The 22,400-nt window shown below is 50.0% G+C and overlaps 1 protein-coding gene across 2 annotated transcripts; it reads right to left on the bottom strand.

Annotated features, from left to right (window-relative positions):
* Positions 1 to 789: 789 nt before the first annotated feature.
* Positions 790 to 22,328, bottom strand: GANAB (glucosidase II alpha subunit). Of its 2 annotated transcripts, XM_003828483.5 has the most exons (25): positions 22,168 to 22,328; positions 15,546 to 15,650; positions 15,286 to 15,394; positions 14,910 to 15,037; positions 10,775 to 10,954; positions 10,265 to 10,330; positions 9,400 to 9,469; positions 9,139 to 9,226; positions 8,960 to 9,056; positions 8,520 to 8,700; positions 6,984 to 7,137; positions 6,554 to 6,789; positions 6,332 to 6,458; positions 6,150 to 6,229; positions 5,768 to 5,911; positions 5,542 to 5,638; positions 5,148 to 5,249; positions 4,723 to 4,966; positions 3,245 to 3,309; positions 3,006 to 3,082; positions 2,818 to 2,892; positions 2,529 to 2,642; positions 2,293 to 2,405; positions 2,023 to 2,123; positions 790 to 1,882 (listed from the first exon to the last, which is right to left on the bottom strand). In XM_003828483.5, exons 1-25 carry the CDS (start codon positions 22,203 to 22,205, stop codon positions 1,773 to 1,775), a joined length of 2,901 nt encoding a protein of 966 aa, XP_003828531.1. In that variant the 5' UTR covers positions 22,206 to 22,328; the 3' UTR covers positions 790 to 1,772. The 2 variants fall into 2 exon arrangements, with proteins under 2 accessions (XP_003828531.1, XP_003828530.1); XM_003828482.6 differs by lacking the exon at positions 10,265 to 10,330 and having other exon boundaries at positions 22,168 to 22,288.
* Positions 22,329 to 22,400: the final 72 nt, after the last annotated feature.

A 22,400-nucleotide genomic window follows, 5' to 3' on the forward strand; every position in this document is an offset into this window, starting at 1 on the left:
CATTGCACTCCAGCCTGGGCAACAGTGAGACTCCATCTCAAAAAAAAAAAAAAAAAAAAACCCAAAAAGGATGCTTATGCTGAAGCCAAATGAAAATGTAAGGCCCATGGCCAGGCATGGTGCCTCACGCCTGTAATCCCAGCACTTTGGGAGGCCAAGGCGGGCAGATCACCTGAGGTCAGGAGTTCAAGATCAGCATGGCTAACATGGCGAAACCCCCTCTCTACTAAAAATACAAAAATGAAGCTGGCCATGGTGGCAGGTGCCTGTAATCCCAGCTATTAAGGAGGCTGAGGTGGGAGAACTGCCTGAACCCAAGAGGCAGAGGTTGCAACGAGCCAGGATCACACACTGTACTCCAGCCTGGCGACACTCTGTCTCAAAAAAAAAAAAAAAAAAAAAAAAAAAAAAGACGCAGGGCGCAGTGGCTCACTCCTTTAATTCCAGCACTTTGGGAGGCCGAGGCAGGCGGATCACCTGAGGTCAGGAGTTCCAGACCAGCCTGGCCAACATGGTGAAACCCCATCTCTAATAAAAATACAAAAATTAGCTGGGCATGGTGGCGCATGCCTGTAGTCCCAGCGACTCGGGAGGTTGAGGCACGAGAACTGCTTGAACCTGGGAGGCAGAGGTTGCAATGAGCCCAGATCATGCCATTGCATTCCAGCCTGGGCAACAGAGTGAGACTCAGTCTCAAAAAAGAAAAAAAAAGGAAAGAAAATGTAAGGTCTCTAGGCTTCTAGGGTCTGTGGCTCAGGCTAGAACTAGAATCCAGACTACCACCAGTTATTTATGGTTTATCCCTTTATTGTTTCTCCTTTGATCAAAACGTGTCACAGCTGGGAACCAAGAGGAAGTAAAAAAAATACCCACAAATATTCCCCGACTCCCCATTAGTCCTCCCCCAACCCCCCACCCAGGGCTTCCAGCCAACCCCAGCACACATGATCATCTCCCCCCACCCTCAGGCTTCTCCTAGCAATAAATACAGGTGACCATGATTCACTGAAACCACAACTGATTTCTCCATCTTAAGTGCCCCTCAAAGGGGACAAGAAGGGGGCAAAAGAAGTTTAATGCCCATCCCCTAAGAGGTGTGGAAACGTCTTTCTGCCGAGGGACAGAGGAGGTAGAACTGCCCCTCTCAGAATTGCAGCAGCTCTACAAGGAATCGGGGAGAGGAAAAGGGTAGAATGAGAGGGAAAAGGATGTTCCTTAGCAACCTCACTCCTTTGATCCATTCATCCTGTCCCAGGTAAGGGGTGGTCCCAGTGTATCGGTGGGGCATAAAAAGGGGAGTAAAGCCTGGAGGAAGAAATGAAAGGTGGGAGAGCAATCTGGTGGGAGGGAAGGGGAAAAGGAGCCCTAACTCATTGCCCTCATCTTCTTCCAAGAAATGGCATCAACATACAAGAGGCATGAATGGATAGTCTGGGGGAGTTCAGGGCTCCTAAATAAGGGAAAGAGAAGGGGCGACAAGGGCCCTGTGGTTTCCTGGTGTTCGTAAGTGAATGTGCTCCAGTTAGAGCAACAGGATGTTGGGGGAATGAAGGGAAAGAGTTGGTATCAATGGAGTGGGAGAGGTGAGGAGATCACAAGAGGAATTTGGAGCCCAGGGTCAGCCCTCTCATCCTGCCCAAATGTTGGCAGAATCTGGGTCTTAGACTAGCATAAGTGAAGTCTGGGGAGGGCCGAACTCCAAGGCAGAAGAAAGAATATCTCTCAGCACTAATGCTCCCCTTCCCTCCCCCTAACCCAGAACATCCCTTAGGTTATCGCAGGTGAATACTCCAATCAGATGCCACATTGATGCCAGGCTTGCGCAGGACCAACACAGAGGTCTCAGGGTCATGCTGGAAGGACAGGCGGCTTTCTGGAGATCCTGGAGGAGGAATAAAAGAGTGCCATAGTCATACCAATGGGCTATAGCATAACAACAACGTTCCTACAGGCAAGGGCATCCCTAAACCTGCCCCAGCTTCCCCTCCTTCCCCCATCCTAGGGGCCAGATTGGTCACTCACCTTTTGTCTGGAGTACCACAGCTGCTGGCTTTCCAGCCCCTATTATCACCACCCGCTCAATCCAGATTGGTGTCTCAAAGTGTCCTTCAGGGTCTGCTGAGCTGGAGATGGTAAAAGCAGATGTCCATCAGGGGGAAAAATAACAGAACAGAAGGAAGGAGGAGACCCAAAGCAAGGTCAGAATGTGAGAAAAGAGCACAGTGAACTGGGAGCCCCCACAAGGATCAGGCCCCAGCAAAGGCAGCCAAGGAAGAGTGGGTGACCCATTACCTGGAGACAAGGGTGTTGCCAGAGAATGAGAATCGACGCAGCAGGAACTCTTGGCGAGTCTGATAGTTGAACGTGTGCCCATCATCCAGAAAGAGCTCTCCTTGAGCTGTACCCTGAGCAAGAAGTGGGATAGGTGAGCGCCTGAGCCCAAGAGGGAGTGAGGGGCACAACCCCAGAGAACTGAGTCCTAGGAAGGCAGGCAAATGGCTGAGGAGACTCGCTGCCTATGCACTTACCTGAGGGCTAAGTGCAACAAAGAGAGTGATGGGGTCATCCTTCATACATTCTGAAGACCGCCGCACTCGCATCCATCGAGGCACGATTGTCCCTCCACGCTGGAACACAGGGATCTAGGGCAAGAGCAATGCCAGGATGAAGTTGCCCCCTTGTCCAACCTTGGGCCCCACAGCATGTTTTGCTTACTCATGTATGCCCACATAGGTACTGGACCCTAAGGCACACATTCCCTCCCCTTCTGGAAATTTACAGGGAGATGGAACCGGCGGCCAGACCAGGCTTACTCACACTGCTTAGAGTTACAGGCAGGTACAGGGTCTGGGGACCATGATGCTTCTGGTAGCTTTGAATGTCATACCACACCTGTGAGTGACAAAAGAGGTAAGATACCGGATCACTCAGTGCACAGGGGTCCCGTCCTGTTTGCCTCCTTTGGCTTCCACCATCTTTCCCCACCATGCCCTTCCTTAACTCACCTCCCCTTGGCCAGGCAGATAGACCTGGACACCATGGGCTCCAGAGTCTGATACAGGGTGAACCAGCAACGCATCCCCTAAAATATGCCAGAATCAACTCTGAATAGGGGGATTAGTTCCCAGAACAGGGAACACCAAAGTGCCTGCCCTCTGCACCACCAGCTTCACTAGTCCCTCCCTGGGCATCCACAGTGCTGCTTGGCCCAAAGCCAACCCCACCAACTATCCTCATTTCTCACCAAGCAAGTACTGATCATCTATATTGAAGGTAGTCACATCCTGAGGATACTGCACCCACAGGGGCCTAGGAAGGAAGAAAGACAATAAAGGAAAACTTTTCAATTTTGGCACAAGTCAGAGATGCTCCTCCAGGAACTGGCAATAAGAAAAGAACAGCATAGGCCGGGTGTGGTGGCTCACACCTGTAATCTCAACACTTTGGGAGGCCGAGGCGGGCAGATCACCTGAGGTCAGGAGTTCGAGATCAGCCTGACCAACATGGTGAAACCCTGTCTCTACTAAAAATACAAAAATTAGCCGGGCATGGTGGCAGGCACCTGTGATCCCAGCTACTCAGGAGGCTGAGGCTGGAGAATCACTTGAACCCGGGAGGCAGAGTGCATTCAGTGAGCCGAGATCACACCATCGCACTCCAGCCTGGGGGACGAGAGTGAGACTCTGTCTCAAAAAAAAAAAAGAAAAGAAAAGAACAGCACAGGGGTTAAGACCCAGGAGTTTGCAGTCAGACAGTCGGGTTGGGGTTCAGGTCTCAGTTATACAATCCAGTCTTAGTCATTTAACTTCCTAAGCCATCTCCCTGCTTCTTCTCTGCCCTCTACTGAAACCATGCTGCACAGCAGCCTGCCAGTAGCCTCCTTGCATGTTTCACCGCCCTGGCTTACAACCCTGGGTTGCAACCCTGGCTTGCAAGGCCCTCCAGGAGCAGATCACACTTTCTTCTTAATCTCATCTCCTAGCTCTCCTTCTGCTTCTTTACCCAAGACATACTGTTTTTTTCTATTCCTAGTACATAACTAATTTCTCCTTTAGAATTTTTGTACTTGCAATTCCCTCTGCTTGGAAGATTCTTCCTACATAACATGGTCTGTCCCATTCATTCAGGCCTCATCTCACACAGCCTTCTTCTCAAAACGTTTTTTTTTTTTTTTTTTTCCATTTTTTTGAGATGGAGTCTCCCTCTGTCACCCAGGCTAGAATGCAGCAGAGCAATCTCGGCTCACTGCAACCTCTACCTCCTGGGTTCAAGTGATTCTCATGCCTCAGCCTCCCGAGTAGCTGGGATTACAGGCGCCATGATGCCCAGCTAATTTTTGTATTTTTAGTAGACATGGGGTTTCGCCATGTTGGCCAGGCTGGTCTCAAACTCCTGACCTCAGGTGATCTGCCCACCTCAGCCTCCCAAAGTGCTGGGATTACAGGTGTGAGCCACTGTGCCCGGCCTCAAAAAGGGTTTTTATGACCACCTAATCCCATTACCCTGTTTTATTTTTCTGAAAGAGCTTATGACTGCTGTCAATTTTCTTTAAATGTTTACTATTATTCATCTCCATTAAGCTCCCCTTCACTCTTGACCTTAATGATTTTCCATCCTTTACAAGGCTGTAGTGAGTGAAGAAAGAGACCCAGAGATGAAGCCCAGTCCCTAATACCCCCAGCCACCTCAGCCCACTCTTCACAGCCCAAGTGAATGCCTCACCTCATGACAGGAATGCCTTCCCGATGGGCCTGATATAAGAGGGTGTACCAGAAGGGCAGCAAAGAATATCGCTGGCCCAAGGCATCTCGGATTATATCATTGTGCTGAGATGGTAACAGCCATGGCTCTCGTCGCCCAGTGTCCAAGTGGGCATGTGCCCGGAAGAATGGCTGGTAAGCACCCATCTGGTACCAGCGCACAAGCAGCTCTGGCTCTGGGTTTTTGAAGAAGCCACCCACATCCGCTGGTAGAGGAGAGAGAGGAAGCAGGTTGGAAAAGAGGGTGAAGGAGAGATACTGCTTGAGAAACTTCCCAAGGCCCTAACTTGGACTCTCAACTCTCTTTGCTTACAACACCTTGGTCCTGTGCCCTCTACTTTGCCCCTTTCCCACCAAACCAAGACCCCAAATTCCTCCCTGTCTTACCCCCACAGAAGGAAAGTCCCACCAGCCCCAAGCTGAGACACATAGGAATAGAGATCTTCAAATGGTCCCACTCGGCAGTGTTGTCCCCTGTCCACACGGCTCCTGAGGAAGACAAGAAGTGGGGAGCTTGCACATGGTAAAGGAGTTCAGCTTTTTACATGGCTGACCTCCCACATCTGCTCTGGGTCCCCAGAACCCTGCTGAAGATGCAGTTCACAAGAACTTTTGAACAAGGAGTGGACCTCCCACGCCCTGACTTCCTTCAAAGCGCATAGCTGAGAGGAAACAGATGCAGTGTGCGGCTCCCATTCCTCAGAGAGGCAGGTCCAGGTCCATGGCTCCTGAGATCTGGCCTTCACACCCTTCTGCCACAGCTCCATTCTCTAAACCTTACCAAAGCGCTGGGAGCCAGCAAAGAAGGCCCTGGCCAGGACAAAGGGGCGTTCCATGCCCCCAGAGCGCTGTCTCAGCCCATCAGCAGTCGCCATGTGCTGGGTGAGAAGAGAAGAGAGGGGTAGTGAGGAGCAAAAGCCAGCTGTCATCTGGTGCAAGTTCCCTAGGCCCTCAGTCTCTGGGCTGTTTTCCCTCTTTCCACCAACTCTCCTCTCTCAGGCCCTTACCACATAAAGGCCATAGATGTTATGCACATCCCGGTGCTCCCAGCCCCCATAATGCTGGGCATCCTTGAGCATGGTGACCTCAGGACCATTGAACACAGATGGTTCGTTCATGTCATTCCAGACAAAGAGGTTGGGAGCTGAGCCCTGGGAACGTGGGCAGAAAATGGGGACAGAAGGACAGAGGGGAGGAAGAAGACAAACAGTGTCAGAGAAGAGAGCTCCTAGGAATCTAAAAAGATGCATTTTTCAGGGCCCTCCCCGGATCATCAAGGCCCCCTGTATGTTGCAGGCAATCAACCATAGAAGGGTTGGCAAGCGGAGAGAGATTCAGGGAGGCAGGTGGAACAGACAGACGCAGGTCATGGGGAGAGGCCTTCCCTACCTCATAATTGTCATAGCTGAACATGTTAGCCCACCAGGCCCTCATCGTGGGATTAGTGAAGTCAGGGTAACCAGCTGAGCCTGGGAGAAGTTAAGGGTGGCTCTCAATCCCCTAAGGGGCAAAAGAGCCACCATTCTACCCCCCTGGCCAATCACCTCTCCCTCAATTCTGGGTCTGCTTACCTGGCCAGCACCAGCCCTCATAGTCAGAGCCATCCCGGGTTTTAACATACAGCCCCAGGTTCCGCAGCTCCTCGTGAACTCGGTAGCCGGAGTCCACCTTGATGTGGGGGTCTACGATGGCCACCAGCTGGGGGCAAGGAACAGGGGTGTTCAGGTCTCTTTAAGGCTAAACTATGCTTCAGCCCTACCCTGAGAAGACCAAGCGTGACTGCAACCCCTTACCTTCCGCCTCTTAGAAGCCAAGCGCTCAAGCATGGTGCGGGGCTGAGGGAAGCGACTGGGGTCCCAGGTGAAATACCGCTTGCCATCAGCATGTTCAATGTCTAGCCAGATGACATCACAGGGCAGGTTGTGATCATCAAAGCCCTGATCCACTTCCAGCACATCAGCCTCGTCCCGGTAGTTCCAACGGCTCTGGTGGTAGCCGAGGGAGAAGAGTGGGGGCAACGCCTGGGTTCCTGCAGGTTCATCGAGGGATGGGGGTCACAAGGAGGATCAGGCCCAACACCCAAAAACTGAGGGAGGCTTGTGAACTAGAGGCAGGCTGAGGGGTATAAACCTAGAAAACAAGCTGGGGCACAGGATCTCTGAAAACACATAGAATCACCCGACAAGAAAAGAGCAGAAGAATGAGGCAGGGAAAACCATGTACCTGTGAGACTAGCATATTGCCGAAAAACATCAGAGATGGAGGGCCCCAGCAGCAGGAAGACGTCAATGATGCCAGTCTCTGACATCCAGCGAACATCTGTCTGTGGGGTCTCCCCAGAGCCCTGCAGGTAGTCCATCATCTTCCCAAACAGGGTCTGTACAGGTGACCACAAAGGGGTCAGACACCTCCTGCCCTCCCATTTTCCAACCCCAAGACAAAAAGTAGCAATTTTCTCCCAGAGTCCACACAGAGCTGGCTCGTGTAAGTTGCTTTCGGTAAGACTAAACGGGGCCTCTTCAGTGAGGCTTTCCTAGACCACACTATCTAAAGCAGTACAGCCCCCACCCCTACCCCACCAGTTTGGGGTGGTTAAGTGCTAACAAAGACGCTCTTTCATGTCTTTGTTAGCACTTAATCACCCCAAACTCATCTTGCATTCCTTTTTTTTTTTTTTAGACAGAGTCTCACTCTTTTGCCAGGCTGGAGTGCAATGGTGTGATCTTAGCTCACTGCAATCTCCACCTCCCCAGTTCAACCAGTTCTCCTGCCTCAGCCTCCCGAGTAGCTAAGACTACAGGCGCACACCACCACACCCAGCTAACTTTTGTATTTTCAGTAGAAACAGGGTTTCACAATGTTGGCCAGGATGGTCTCGATCTCTTGACCTTGTGATCTGTCCACCTCGCCCTCCCAAAGTGCTGGGATTAGAGGTGGGAGCCACTGCACCCGGCATCATCTTGCTTATTATTTTTATTTTTCAAATGTTTTTATAGAGATGGGGTCTCGCCATGTTGCCCAGGCTGGTCTCGAACTCCTGGCCTCAAGCGATCCTCTTGCCTCAGCCTCCCCAAGTGCTGGGATTACAGACGTGAGCCATCATGCCCGGCCCCATCTTCCCTCCTTTGTTATGTGTTTAACGTGTCTTCCTCCCTGTGAGTCAGAACCTTTCTTTTTTTTTTTTCTGAAACAGAGTCTCACTCTGTCACCCAGGCTGGAGTGCAGTGGTGAAATCTCCGCTCACTGCAACCTCCACCAACCAGATTCATGCAATTAACCTGCCTTAGCCTTCCGAATAGCTGGGATTACAGGAGTCCGCCGCCACACCCTGCTAATTTTTGTTTTTCTAGTAGAGATGAGGTTTCGCCATGTTGGCCAGGCTGGTCTCCAACTTCTGACCTCAGGTGATCCGCCCACCTCAGCCTCCCAAAGTGCTGGGATTACAGGCATGAGCCACCACACCCAGCCCAGAACCTTTTCAACCTCAGTTAACACTATATCCCCAGCACCCAGAAGAGTACCTAGCACATAACACACTGATAATAAGTGCATTCCGTCAGCCCAGAATAGGCAATGCCTTCCCTAAGAATGTGAGTGAGCGTGTCACCTGGGAGTGATTAGGGAACTCAAATGCTGCCCACCAGGCCCACAGCCCCTTCTTAAACCCAGTCCCCAAATAGCTAATGCCCCTAGTATACCTATTTGCCTCAAGGCCTGGAAGCTTCACTCCCTCCTTTTTCCCCGTGCCTGTGCTCTCACCTTCCCGGCAGTGTTGGAAGATATATCAACCCAGGTCTCTGCAGCATTGAGCCAGAAGATGCCCAAGTCGCGATGAGGGTTGTGTGCCAGGAGCACAGGCACAGACCCATACAAGGCCATTGGGTTGTACAGCTCATACTGGAACACATCCAAATTGTAGAGGCGATATGGCTCCCCACCCCTGCAGGCAAACAGACAGACTTGGGCTGCTAACTGGCCCCAGGCTGCGTTATATGCTAACACCACTCCACAGACACAGGTGAGAGATAAGCAAAGGCTCCTCTTGTCCTTTCTCAAAAAATTTTCTATCACCAAAGGTGATTCTGGACACAAGAAATGACCCATGCTTGCCTAGAGTATCCAATATGCACACCCATCTCCCTAAAGGCCTGACTCCTTCCTGCCCACCTCCATCTTCCTGATGTCACCATAGGACTCACTCAGTGACCTTCAGCCTCAGGTTGTCTGCATGCTCAGGGATCCCATAGACATGCTCCATGCCTGGCAGAGAGAAGTCCAAACCCACAGACATGGGGCCTGGAAGAAAAACAAACAAGCTTCAGAGCCTCTGCTTGGAAAGGAGCCCTGCACCCCAGCCCAAGGAAACCGAGCCCCTCACCATACGGCTTGCTGTCAGAGTGAGTTTTGAATGTCTCCTCCCAGGCTCCTGGCTCATCTTTCTCTGCCTTCCCCTGAGTCTCCTCTGGCTGTTAAGAAGAAAAGAGGACCACTCTCCAATCATACCAGTTCTCTCTTTCCCCGCTCCCATCAACTAAATCCCATCCCTAATGGGGAGACTAATTTCAAGTTTCTCATGGGCCTCTCCCCTCCACCCTCCCAGCCAGCCCTATCCTCCAACCACCCACCCGCTCCAACTTGCCTTGTCGCCATCCCTGGGTGTTTCCTCAGGCTGGGCCCCATCGCCCTCAGCTGGGTCTTTTGATCCTTGCCTGGAAGGTAGGAGAGCTGTCTGCTCCAATCCAGAGGGGGCAGGGACGAGGGGCTAGTGGAAGGAGGGGTTGGGGAATAGAGAGCCAAGGGTCCAAAGGAACGAAGGCATTGGAGGAAGGGACTAAATGTTAAAGCTTGGAGAGGGAACCCACAATGAGCAGATAAGTTTGCAAAGGATGGGGAGAGAAATGAGAAAGGAAAATGAGGAATAAGTGCCACCAGGAGGCACAGGCCTGAACACCAGCCTCTGTCAACATCCCAGAAGAGAAAGGCAGGATGATTCAGGGGCCTGGGTTATGAATGCCAATCCTGGCTCTGTTGCCTCTACTGAGAGATTCTGGCCCCAAGTGCTCTCCCTGGGCCTCAGCCTCCTGGCCTGACACAATGGCTTTGCAAAGGCATGTGGGTCATACTATACCAAGCCTCTACAGACATACATAGGGACTTCAAGAGATTCTGCCAAAAAATGCTTTCAAGGGCAAGTAGCTCTGCCCAGAACCTCAGGTGCCCCTCAGCTGAGAGTCAGGAACCCCAGCAATAGGCAGCATCTCTCCATCCCCTGGCAAAGCAATAAGCTCCCTACATTCCCGAAGGACCTGACTTTCAGTATCTCACCTTCCTTCTTCTGGGGGCTCCCAGCCAGGGTAACAGGTAACAGGACCAGACATCACACGGCAGGGGAAAGTGGGGTGAGTGAAAGGCTGGAAGGGTCTGGGGCACCTCCCCCTGAAGGCTAGAGTGAGGAATGGGTAAGGGCAGAGGAACAGATACAGTACCGGTGGCCATGGATTTACCTAGAGAAAAGGTTCTTGATCTTATCCCATATGCTACCAAGCGTGAGATTAACCTTATCCGAGAAACTGGGGCAGGAGGAGATGGGTAGGGAAGGGGAAAAAGAGGCACAAAACCAACACAAAAACAGAAACATAAAAGTGAGTTTCAGTCGACAAACTTCCAGAGATGGGGGGAAAAAGAAACCAAAAAAATAAATAAATAAAAACGAAGAAAATAAATCTGGGAAATGTGATGATGTGAGAAGGGGAAGAAGGAGACACAGACCCAGGCAGGCCTCCCAGAGATGCCCAGGGTACAGCTCAGGGACAAAAGTGACTGCCTCCTGGTCTGTACAGGAAATGGAAAAAACCGCACCCGGGTCTGGTTCCTACCCTCCCTGACAGAGAGCTTCTCCCAGCCCCCAGGCCCTACCTGGCTGTCCCACCACCGTCTCCTCCCCGTGCCAGACCTCACAACACCCCTACGCTCTTTCACACTAGGTTCCCTGCAGTCCCAACCCCTGTACTCACGAGACCCTAGGGGCCCTCTGGTGCTCAAACTCCAAGAGTCCTCGGGCATTGACACTAAGCAAAAGACTTCGGTCCTCTAGTAGGTCAAGGCGGAATGGCCGTGCTGTCAAGATGATCTTGTAGGGTCCCTCAGCCATGGTTAACTCCACACTGTTCTCATCACGACCAGAGACAGAAAGCCTGGGAAACATATCAAAAGAAATATAAAGAAGTACAAAGGGCCAAGAGGAGTAATGACACTTTAGAAGACCGGGCGAAATCTACCTGTTAAGAGAAATAGGCAGTGTGGTAACAGAGCAGGGATAGACAAGTTAATAAACAGAACCAAAGGGCCCAGAAACAGACCCAAGCATATTTATTACTTTTTTTTTCTTTTTTGAGACGGAGTTTCACTCTCGTTGCCCAGGCTGGAGTGCAATGGCGCAATCTCAGCTCACCGCAACCTCCGTCTCCCAGGTTCAAGCAATTCTCCTGCCTCAGCCTCCAAATAGCTGGGATTACAGGCATGCACCACCACACCTGGCTAATTTTGTATTTTTAGTAGAGATAGGGTTTCTTCATGTTGAGGCTGGTCTCAAACTCCTGACCTCAGGTGATCCACCCACCTCGGCCTCGCAAAGTGCTGGGATTACAGGCGTGAGCCACTGTGCCTGGCCACTTATTACTTTTTTAAATGTACTAAATACTAAGAGGTGGCATAGCACATGAGAGAGGAAAGGAGAACTATTCAAAAATGGAACTGAAAAAACATTTTCCATATAGGAAAAAAAATGATTTTCCAAATATGAAGAAAAATGATGTACTTCTTTTTTTTTTTTTTTTTTTTTTGAGATGGAGTCTCGCTCTGTTGCCCAGGCTGGAGCACAGTGGCACAACCTTGGCTCACTGCAACCTCCACCTTCCAGGTTCAAGTGATTCTCCTGACTCAGCCTGCCTAGTAACTGATATTACAGGCAGGTGCCACCACACCCGGCTAATTTTTTTTTGTATTTTTAGGAGATATGATTTTTCGCCATGTTGGCCAGGCTAATCTCAAACTCCTGACCTCAAGTGATCCACTTGCCTCGGCCTCCCAAAGTGCTGGGATTACAGGCATGAGCTACCACGCCCAACCCCTTGATATCATATTTCTATCTAATACCAGATACAAGTATCAACTGCAGAAAGATTATGACTTAAAAAATTTTTTTTTCTTAAGATAGTCTCACTCTATCACCCAGACTGGAGTGCAGTGGCACAATCTCGGCTCATTGCAACCTCTGCCTCCCAGTTTCAAGTGATTCTTGTGCATCAGGCACCCGAGTAGCTAGAATTACAGGCGCCCACCACCACGCCTGGCTAAGTTTTGTATTTTCAGTAGAGACGGGGTTTCACCATGTTGACCAGGCTGGTCTTGAACTCCTGACCTCAAGTGATCTGTCCGTCTCGGCCTCTCGAAGTGCTGGGATTACAGGTATGAGCCATCACACCCAGCCTGCTTAAAATTTAAAAGTAAAAGCTTTAGGATGGGCTCGGTGGCCCACTATTGTAATCCCAGCACTTTGGGAGGCCGAGGCAGGTGGATCGCTTGAGCCCTGGTGTTCAAGACCAGACTGGGCAACATGGCGAAAACCCATCTCTACCAAAAATACAAAAATTAGCCAGTCTCATAACCTGATCTCAAAATAAGTAAATAAATGAAAGCAAAAGTGTTAGAAGAAAATTTAAAAATATATTTTTGGCCAGGCATGGTGGCTCATTCCTGTAATCTCAGCACTTTCGGAGGCCAAGGCAGGTGGATCATGAGGTCAGGAGTTCGAGACCAGCCTGGTCAACATAGTGAAACCCTGTCTCTACTAAAAATACAAAAAGTAGCCGGGTATAGTGACGCACGCCTGTAGTCCCAGCTACTTGGGCATAGTGGCATGAGCCTGCAGTCCCAGCTACTCGGGCATAGTGGTGCACGCCTGTAGTCCCAGCTACTCAGGCATAGTGGTGCATGCCTGTAGTCCCAGCTACTCGGGAGGCTGACGCTGAAGAAAGAATCGCTTCAACACAGGAGGCGGAGGTTGTGGTGAGCCAAGATCGCACTACTGCACTCAGCCTAAGCAACAGAGCAAGACTCTGTCTCAAAAAATATATATATATATATATTTTTTTTTCTGACCTTGAGGTAGAGAAAGACTAAACACAACAAAGAAAAGGCTAACAACAGAAGGTAAAAGACTGATACATCTAAACACATTAAAATTAGGAATTTCTGTTTATCAAAAGTACCTTTAGGATCGTTAAGAAAAAGGAAAAGTCTAAGAAATTTTATCAGTCTAGAGGGCCCTAAGGAAACATGACAACTAAATGTAATAACATATCCTGGATGAAATCCTGGAACAGAAAAAGAACATACACAAAAACTAAAGAAACCTCAAGTATGAACTTTAGTAACTAATGTATCACTATCAATTCACTAGGTATCACAAATGAACCATAGTCATATTAATAATAGGGAAGGCTGGCCGGGCGTGGTGGCTCAAGCCTGTAATCCCAGCACTTTGGGAGGCTGAGATGGGCAGATCACGATGTCAGGAGATCGAGACCATCCTGGCTTGCCCAGCTTCAATGAGGGCTTCTTATAAATCACTGGTGGAAGTGTAAATTGGTAAACCACTTTGGCTTTATCTTGGGAAGCTGATCATCTCCATATTCTACAATCCTGCAATTCCTCTCCTAGTTATACACCAAAGAGAAACTCCCAAGCAAGGATAACAGGAGACATGTACAAGAAGGTTCGTAGCAACACTTTGGCTAGCAAAACACTGGAAACAACCCCAAGGCTTATCAACCTAAAAATGGATTAATCAGTTGGGGTATATTCATACAACATAATAATATGCAGCAGTAAAAATGAATGAACTAGAGCTATATGAAATGGAATTAAATAAAGTTATGTGAAAAACGGAAACCCAGCCGGGCGCGGTGGCTCACACCTGTAATCCCAGCACTTTGGGAGGCTGAGGCGGGCGGATCACGAGGTCAGGAGATTGAGACCATCCTGGCTAACGCAGATCACGCCACTGTACTCCAGCCTGGGAGACAGTGAGACTCCATCTCAAAAAAAAAAAAAGAAAAAACGGAAACCCCAGAAGACCACATGCACTAAGATACTTCCTCTGTAAAGCTCAAAAACAAAAAATATATATAATTTATTGCTTAGGCACACAGACATATGTGTGCATATGTATACACACATAATACAACTGTAAGAACAAAAAAAAGGCAAAGGAAGAATAAGCTTCAGAATAACGACTACCTACGTCTGGAGCCGTCAAGGGTACAGGACAGTGCGGGTTGGGCTGAGTGAAGAGTTTATAGGGTGGAGTATTTGAGACGGAGTCTCACTCTGTCGCCCAGGCTGTAGTGCAGTGACACAATCTCGGCTCACTGCAACCTCTGCCTCCTGGGTTCAAGTAACCGTCCTGCCTCAGCCTCCTGAGTAGCTGGGATTACAGGTCCGCACCACCACACCTGGCTGATTTTTGTATTTTTAGTAGAGATGGGGTTTCACTATGTTGGCCAAGCTGGTCTCCAACTCCTGACCTCATGATCTGCCCACCTCGACCTCCCAAAGTGCTGGGATTACAGGTGTTGAGCCACCATGCCCAGCCACTATGTTATTTTCTAAATTACATATTTAAGAGAAAGTCATGGATGGATGCATGGAACACTGATGACAGAGTATCATGACACAAGAATCTGAGTAATCCTATTCTGAATATCTAAGGAAAAGGAAAGGAGGGAGGGAGGAAGGAAGGAAGGAAGGAAGGAAGCAAACAAGCAAGCAGGTAGACATTGTATTCCTGGAGAACTAGATCTGTAAATAAACAGGGCCTTGTTTATTTCTGCTTATATAACCAGCATCCAGCCCAGCCCTGTCAGGGAGGAAAAAGCAATAATTGTTTGCTGAATGAATGAATGAGGATAAAGGGATAAAGAGAAAAGTGAAACAGAAGAAGAGGTGGGGAAAGGTTGAGGAGTATGGCAAGGTGCTATGCTAGTTAACTACTACCTTATTTTGGGAAAGAATGTCAGCAACCAAAAAAAGGTTCATCAGGAAGGAGAAAGGGGCCACAGAAATGGATGTTTCTCAGGAAAAATTTACCGGGCTATTGGTGGATCAGCCACCAAAACATCTGGTACACGGTATCGGGGTCGCCGAGGCTCCAGCTCATCAATCCTGAACCGAGTCATGTTCTTTTGAAGCCCCTGAAGCTCTAGCACCAGCAACACCTGCGGGGACAGAGGTTTGGATCTGGAGAAAGGAAATGGGATACACCATGGAATGCTCTTTGAACCCATTCTCTCCTAAGGGGTTTCTTCCTTTGAGCCCTTTGCCTAAAGGCCAAGATCACATTTCTTCATAAAGTAAAAGTCCAAAGATTAGGCTGGGACAAGATGTTGGCCACAATTTCCCCCTTTCCAAATTACCCCACAGCCATTGCCCCACCCCCACCAGACTCTTCCTTGTTTCTCCTGACCTTGGTGACCTCATGGATCAGATGGACCGTGAGGGAATCAGGACCAAGCTGTAGAGAGTCCAGCAAGGCTCGGTATGGAGAGAGGCCTGGCCGTATGCTTCTCTGTCGCCTGCCAAGTGAAGGGTTGGGAAGTAAGGTAAAGGCCACCTGCAATGTCCCTAAGTCCCTCTATCACCTGCAGTGTCCTCAGGCACTCCATCTGCCACAGACATCTCCCACATTACCCTACATTCCATCCCTGTCTCCCAGAAATATCATACTTGCAGAAAGAACTCTCTTCACAGGTCTTAAAGTTGCTTCTATCCACAGCAAAGGTAATTCCCAGGCAGACCCCTAAAAAAGCCAGTACCAAAGACGCCCAATACCTAAGGAGAAAAGGACAAAGACAGAGCAATCAGCATGGGGGTCAGAAGGGGCCCCCTTCAAAAGGAAAAGCTTCTTCCTGTCATAGCACTAGAAGATAGTTGAGGAAAGAGGGGAGAAAGATGTAGTCACATCAAATACAAAACAAGGCAGAGTGGACACAGGGTTAAGGATCAGGCCTGAGAAGTTGGCTCACTCACACCTTCCCTTTGAAAGGCAGAGTAGGCTGGGCGCGGTGGCTCACGCCTGTAATCCCAGCACTCTGGGAGGCTGAAGTGGGCGGATCACGAGGTCAGGAGATCGAGACCATCCTGGCTAACACAGTGAAACCCCGTCTCTACTAAAAATACAAAAAATTAGCCGGGCGTGGTGGCAGGCGTCTGTAGTCCCAGCTACTTGGGAGGCTGGAGCTGGAGAATGGCATGAATCCGGGAGGCAGAACTTGCAGTGAGTCGAGATCGCACCACTGCACTCCAGCCTGGGTGACAGAGTGAGACTCCATCTCCAAAAAAAAAAAAAAAAAAAAGGGCCGGGTGCGGTGGCTCATGCCTGTAATCCCAGCACTTTGGGAGGCCAAGGCCGACAGATCACGAGGTCAGGAGTTCGAGACCATCCAGGCTAACACGGTGAAACTCTGTCTCTATTAAAAATACAAAAAATTAGCCAGGCGTGGTGGTGGGCAGCTGTAGTCCCAGCTACTCGGGAGGCTGAGGCAGGAGAATGGTGTGAACCTGGGAGGTGGAGCTTGCAGTGAGCTGAGATCACTCCACTGCACTCCAGCCTGGGCGACAAAGTAAAACTCCCTCTCAAAAAAAAAAAAAGGCAGAGTACACAGAGGATCTTTCACCTTCAGAGGCCCTGGTGTTGACTCTGGTGACATCAGCCTCTCAGAGGAAAGGAGCAGTAACAGCCAGTCTCAGAGGAAATGGTAGTACCATATGCGTGGAACAGAGAAACAAAGCAAGCCACATCTTTCTATCGGCAAGGCATTAGGTGGATGCAAAGTTAAAGAGCTAAACATGAAGGCCGGGCACAGTGGCTCATGTCACGTCTGTAATCCCACCACTTTGGGAGGCTGAGGCGGGTGGATCACTTGAGGTCAGGAGTTCAAGACCAGCCTGGCCAACATGATGAAACCCCATCTCTACTTAAAATACAAAAATTAGCTGGGCATGGCGTTGAGCATCTGTAGTCACAGCTACTCGGGAGGCTGAGGCATGAGAATCGCTTGAACCCGGGAGGCAGAGGTTGCAGTGAGCCAAGATTGTGCCACTGCACTCCAGCCTAGGTGATGGAGCAAAACTCTCAGAAAAAAAAAAAAAAAGATGTACCCTCAGCTAACCTGCTGGTTACAGTTCCTAGGGTCCTAACATCCCTAGCACCCTAGGCAGCCTGTTTCTCTGATTTCTACTCCTGTATCTTCAAAACACCACCATCACTACCCAAAGCTGAAAAAAAATAACAATAGCTAAAATGTTCTGAGCCCTAATGCACCCCTGGGGCCTGGGTAATCACTTTATATTACTAGTTTTTAATTCTGCCTGCAGTTTTTGTTTTTTGCTTTTTTTGAGACAGTCTCACTCCATCACCCAGGCTAGAGTGCCATGGCATGATCTCAGCTCACTGTAACCTCCGCCTCCCAGGTTCAAGCAATTCCCGTGCCTCAACCTCCTAAGTAACTGAATTACAGGAGCACGCCACCATGCCCAGCTAATTTTTGTATTTTTGGTAGAGACGGAGTTTCACCATGTTGGCCAGGCTGGTCTTGAATTCCTGACCTCAGGTGATCCACCTGCCTCGCCCTCCCAAGTAGCTGGGACTACAGTTGCTCGCCACAGCACCCAGCTAATTTTTTAAAAAGTTGTGTTGTTTTTTTTTTTCTGGCCAGGCGCAGTGGCTCACACCTGTAATCCCAGCACTTTGGGAGGCCGGGGTGGGCGGATCACAAGGTCAGGAGTTCGAGACCAGCCTGGCAAAGAGACCAGCCTGGCCAATATGGTGAAACCCCATCTCTACTAAAAATACAAAAATTAGCCAGGCATGGGAGCAGGGGCCTGTAATCCCAGCTATTCAGGAGGCTGAGGCAGGAGAACTGCTTGAACCAGGAGGTGGAGGTTACAGTGAGCAGATCACGCCATTGCACTCCAGCCTGGGCAACAGAGCATGACTCTGACTCAAAAAAAATAAATAAAAAATTTTTTTGGTAGCAACAGGGCCTCACTTTGTTGCCCAGGCTGGTCTTAAACTCCTGGGCTCAAGCAGTCCTCCCATCTTGGCCTCCCAAAGTGTTGGGATTATAGTGTCAGCCACTGTGCCCAGCCTGCCTGCAGTTTTTAACAATATCAGTGACCTGGTCTCACTTCTAAAGATTTTAACTTAATCAGAGAGAAGCCTGGGCATCAGAATTTTTTTTTTTTTGAGATGGAGTCTTGCTCTGTCACCCAGGTTGGAGTGCAGTGACGTGATCTCAGCTCACTGCAACCTCTGCCTCCTGGGTTCAAGCGATTCTCCCGCCTCAGCCTCCCGAGCAGCTAGGATTACAGGTGCCCACCACCATGCCCAGCTAATTTTTTGTATTTTTAGTAGAGACAGGGTTTCATCATGTTGGCCAGGCTCGTATCGAACTCCTGACCTGGATCTGCCCGTCTCAGTCTCCCACAGTGCTGGGATTACAGGCGTTGTGTCATCGCGCCCCACTGGCTAAAGTTTTTTTAAAGTTCCCTAAACAACTCTAATGAGCAACCTGGGTTCACAACCACTTCTTTACATGCATCTTCTTTTCCCTTTCTTCCATTGTTTTCTTGGTGAATATAGGGTTGGGGTTTATTTCCAGATGGGAAAATTAAAGCATAAAAGGTTGAATAGTTCACCCAAGATTAAATAGCTGGTAAGGGATGAAACGAACTGAACCCAGTTGTGCTTGACTCTGGGGCCCATGTGCTTTACCATGATGCACAATACAGCACACTAATCACTAGCAGGATGAAATGGGCCTGTCTCATTGAGGACCGTCATCCCAAGGTTACCACGAATTGTCAATTTCCCAATGTGCTATGAAATGACAGATAAGAGACTAATAGGCTTATTTAAATAAGTTAGTTTGAAGAATATATTCATCCAGGATTCATCCTTAGGATTCTGAGTAAATCCTAAACAGAGATTCTCAAATTTTAATGTCTGTTAAGAATCAGCCAGGCATGGTAGCTCACACCTATAATCTTGGCACTTTGGGAGGCCCAGGTGGGCAGATCACGAGATCAGGAGTTAGACCAGCCTGGCCAACATGGCGAAACTCCATCTCTACTAAAAATACAAAAATTAGGCCGGGCGTGGTGGCTCACACCTGTAATCCCAGCTCTTTGTGAGGCTGAGGCGGGTGGATCACCTGAGGTCAGGAGTTCGAGGCCAGCCTGGCCAACATGATGAAACCCCGTCTCTACTAAAAATACAAAAAAAAAATTAACAGGGCATGGTGGCACACGCCTGCAGTCCCAGCTACTCAGGAGGCTGAGGCAGGAAAATTGCTTGAACCCGGGAGGCAGAGGTTGCAGTGAGCCAAGGTTGTGCCACTGCATTCCAGCCTGGGCGACACAGCGAAACACCACCTAAAAAAAATAGATATATACAAAAATTAGCCAGGCGTAGTGGCACATGCCTATAATCCCAGCTACTGGGGAGGCTGAGGAACGAGAATGGTTTGAGCCTGGGAGTCAGAGGTTGCAGTGAGCCGAGATCGCACCACTGCACTCTAGCCTGGGTGACAAAGTGTGACTCTGTCTCAAAAACAAGAAAAAAAAGTTGCCCAGGCTTATCTTGAACTTCTAGGCTAAAGCCATCTTTCCACCTTGGCCTTCCAAAATGCTGGAATTACAGGCGTGAGCCACTGCACCCACCCTGGATACCGCATTTTATTTTTAATTTTTTTGAAACTGAGTTTCACTCTTGTTGCCCATGCTGGAGTGCAATGGCACGATCTCGGCTCACCACCACCTCTGCCTCGCGGGTTCAAGCAATTCTCCTGCCTCTGCCTCCCAAGTAGCTGGGATTACAGGCGTGTGCCACCACACTCGGCTAATTTTGTATTTTTAGTAGAGACGGGGTTTCTCTGTGTTGGTCAGGCTGGTCTCGAACTCCCAACCTCAGGTGATCCGCCAGCCTCGGCCTCCCAAAGTGCTGGGATTACAGGTGTGAGCCATCGTGCCCGGCTGACACCACATTTTAAACATGCTCTCCCAGTGACACTGATATGGGCAGAATACGAGCATACTCTGAGAAAGTGTTTCAAACTGGGGGTGGGAGGGTTCTTCTAAGCAATAAAGTTTTACAACTAGCCAGGCACAGTGGCTCACGTCTATAATCCTAGCACTTTGGGAGGTCAAAAAGGGAAGATTGGGCAACACAGCAAGACCTCGTCTCTACTTAAAAAAAAAAAGAGTAGCGAGGCATGGTGGCAGGTGCCTGTAGTCCCAGCTAATCAGGAGGCTGAAGCCGGAGGACTGCCTGAACGCAGGAGTTTGAGGCTGCATGAGCTACGATTGCACCACCGCTCTCCAGCCTGGGCCACAGCACAAGACTCTGTCTCAAAAAAGTAAATTAATTAAGACTGGTCAATGTGGTGTCTACTAAAAATACAAAAATTAGCTGGGTGCGGTGGCACACGTCTGTAATCCCAGGACTCGGGAGGATGAGGCAGGAGAATCGCTTGAACTCGGGAGGTGGAAGCTGGAGTAAGCCGAGATTGCACCCCTGCACTCCATCCTAGGCAACAGAGCGAGACCCTGTCTCAATAAGTAAACAAACAAATAAATAAATAAATAAAAGTTGACAACCTATAATAAGGTAACTAAAGACAGGATCTATTATACACATTGTATCTAGTTATCTAGCATTAGCTTCAGCATCTGCTTGAAAGCTAAAAGAAAATTACCAGAAATGAGATCACAGAGTGTACTATGATCTCATCACAGGACTCTCCTCCAGCTCCAGAGGAATGTACGAAACAACTGTTCCACAGCAGGCCAGACAGAAAAATGAAGAAAACACTAGGCACTGTGGTTTAATAGGCCAAGCAGAATAAATGCTACCACAAAACTCCATAGCAAGGCATGCGGCACAGGTCCTGCAGTGAGTGACCTGAGTGACTGCAACAGGCACTCTTGGCCACTGACCCACGTCCACCTGCCAAAAGCAGCAGTAAATACAAGTACAGTGAGTTGAGGCCGGGCGCGGTGGCTCACGCCTGTAATCCCAGCACTTTGGGAGGCCGAGGCGGGTGGATCACGAGGTCAAGAGATCGAGATCATCCTCACCAACATAGTGAAACCCCGTCTCTACTAAAAATACAAAAAAATAGCCAGGCGTGGTGGCGGGTGCCTGTAGTCCCAGCTACTCGGGAGGCTGAGGCAGGAGAATGGCGTGAACCCAGGAGGCGGAGCTTGCAGTGAGCCGAGATCTAGCCACTGCACTCCAGCCTGGGCAACAGAGCGAGACTCTGTCTCTCAAAAAAAAAAAAGACGTACAGTGAGTTAAATACCCTCTGGGGCCCTATTTGCACAGTCTGTAAAATTGGTTCGGAAAGATGCCAATGGAGATAGGATTCCTAAAGCATCTTTCAGATATGACCTGTTGGAGGGCCCTAAGGAATTCACGGATGCCTTGACCACCCCAAGAGAGGTGTTCATAGGCCAAAGTCAGGAATAAGCTGCAGGGCAAGTTGCACGCATTTATTGTTTCAGATCACAGGCTCCCAGGGAACTGAGTTTATGATCCACGCTTTCTTCATCGCTTTGGAGAGTACACGCCTACCCCACCCCAGTATATCCGTTAGGTCCTAGTAAACATTTGTGGCACTGGTGATATGTTTCGAATCTTTTTTTTTCCCAGTAATATAAACCCGAGAGCGTGGACCAAGCCATTCGATTACATGTTGTGTTTGAGCAACACCATCCACGCCGTGAGCTTACTGGACCCTGGGCCGTGCCCAGCGACCGTGGACACTGAACTAAGCCAGAGCTGGTGCTCACGTGAAGACAAGGGCAGAGGAGGATTCGGAGCTCTACAGGGTAGAGCCAGAAGGGTAGTACAGGCTTAACTGCTGGCCCGGTGCTTCCAGCTCAGCCGAGGGGCCGCGGGGCCGCAGGCTGCATTCCCCGGGGCCAGGCCGCATCTTTTCCCCCGCCCCGACGACCCCGGGCACTGCAGGAAGGGGGCGGCGACGTTGACCGCCGCAAGCAGCCAAAGGAGGGCGGCGGCTGAGAGCGGCCAAGACCAAGAAAGACGCACAGCTGTGGCTTTACTAAACCGCCGGGCGGGAGCCCGGAGCCCCAGAGGCAAGGCCCCCAGCGTCGCTCGGATCTACCACGGGGAGACCGGAGGCGTCTGAGGCCGCCTCCATAGGAACAAAGGTTCCTCACGAGGCCGGGGGTGGCAGAGTGTCAAGAGACACACAGGAAGGAGTGGAATGGGACTTGGGGGATCTGGGGGCGTCCCGGGCGCGCCCCCAGATTCCGGGCTCCTCACCGCCTCCTACGCGCCGCCACTGCCGCTACCGCCGCCATCTTGTGCAGAGTTTGCTCCTTGACCCCAAACCTCCCGCCCCACCGCGCGCGCTCAGCCACGTATCCTAGTTCCCGCCCCTTCCGGCCTTATGATTGGTTCGACCTGAGCGCCGCCGGGCAGCTGTCTCATTGGTAGAGTGCGCACTCCAAATTATCGCAGGGGGCGGGGCTTCAGGCCGGGGCGGGAACGTCCAG

This window comes from Pan paniscus, chromosome 9 (assembly GCF_029289425.2).
Source record: "Pan paniscus chromosome 9, NHGRI_mPanPan1-v2.0_pri, whole genome shotgun sequence".
Classification (NCBI taxonomy): Eukaryota; Metazoa; Chordata; class Mammalia; order Primates; family Hominidae; genus Pan; species Pan paniscus.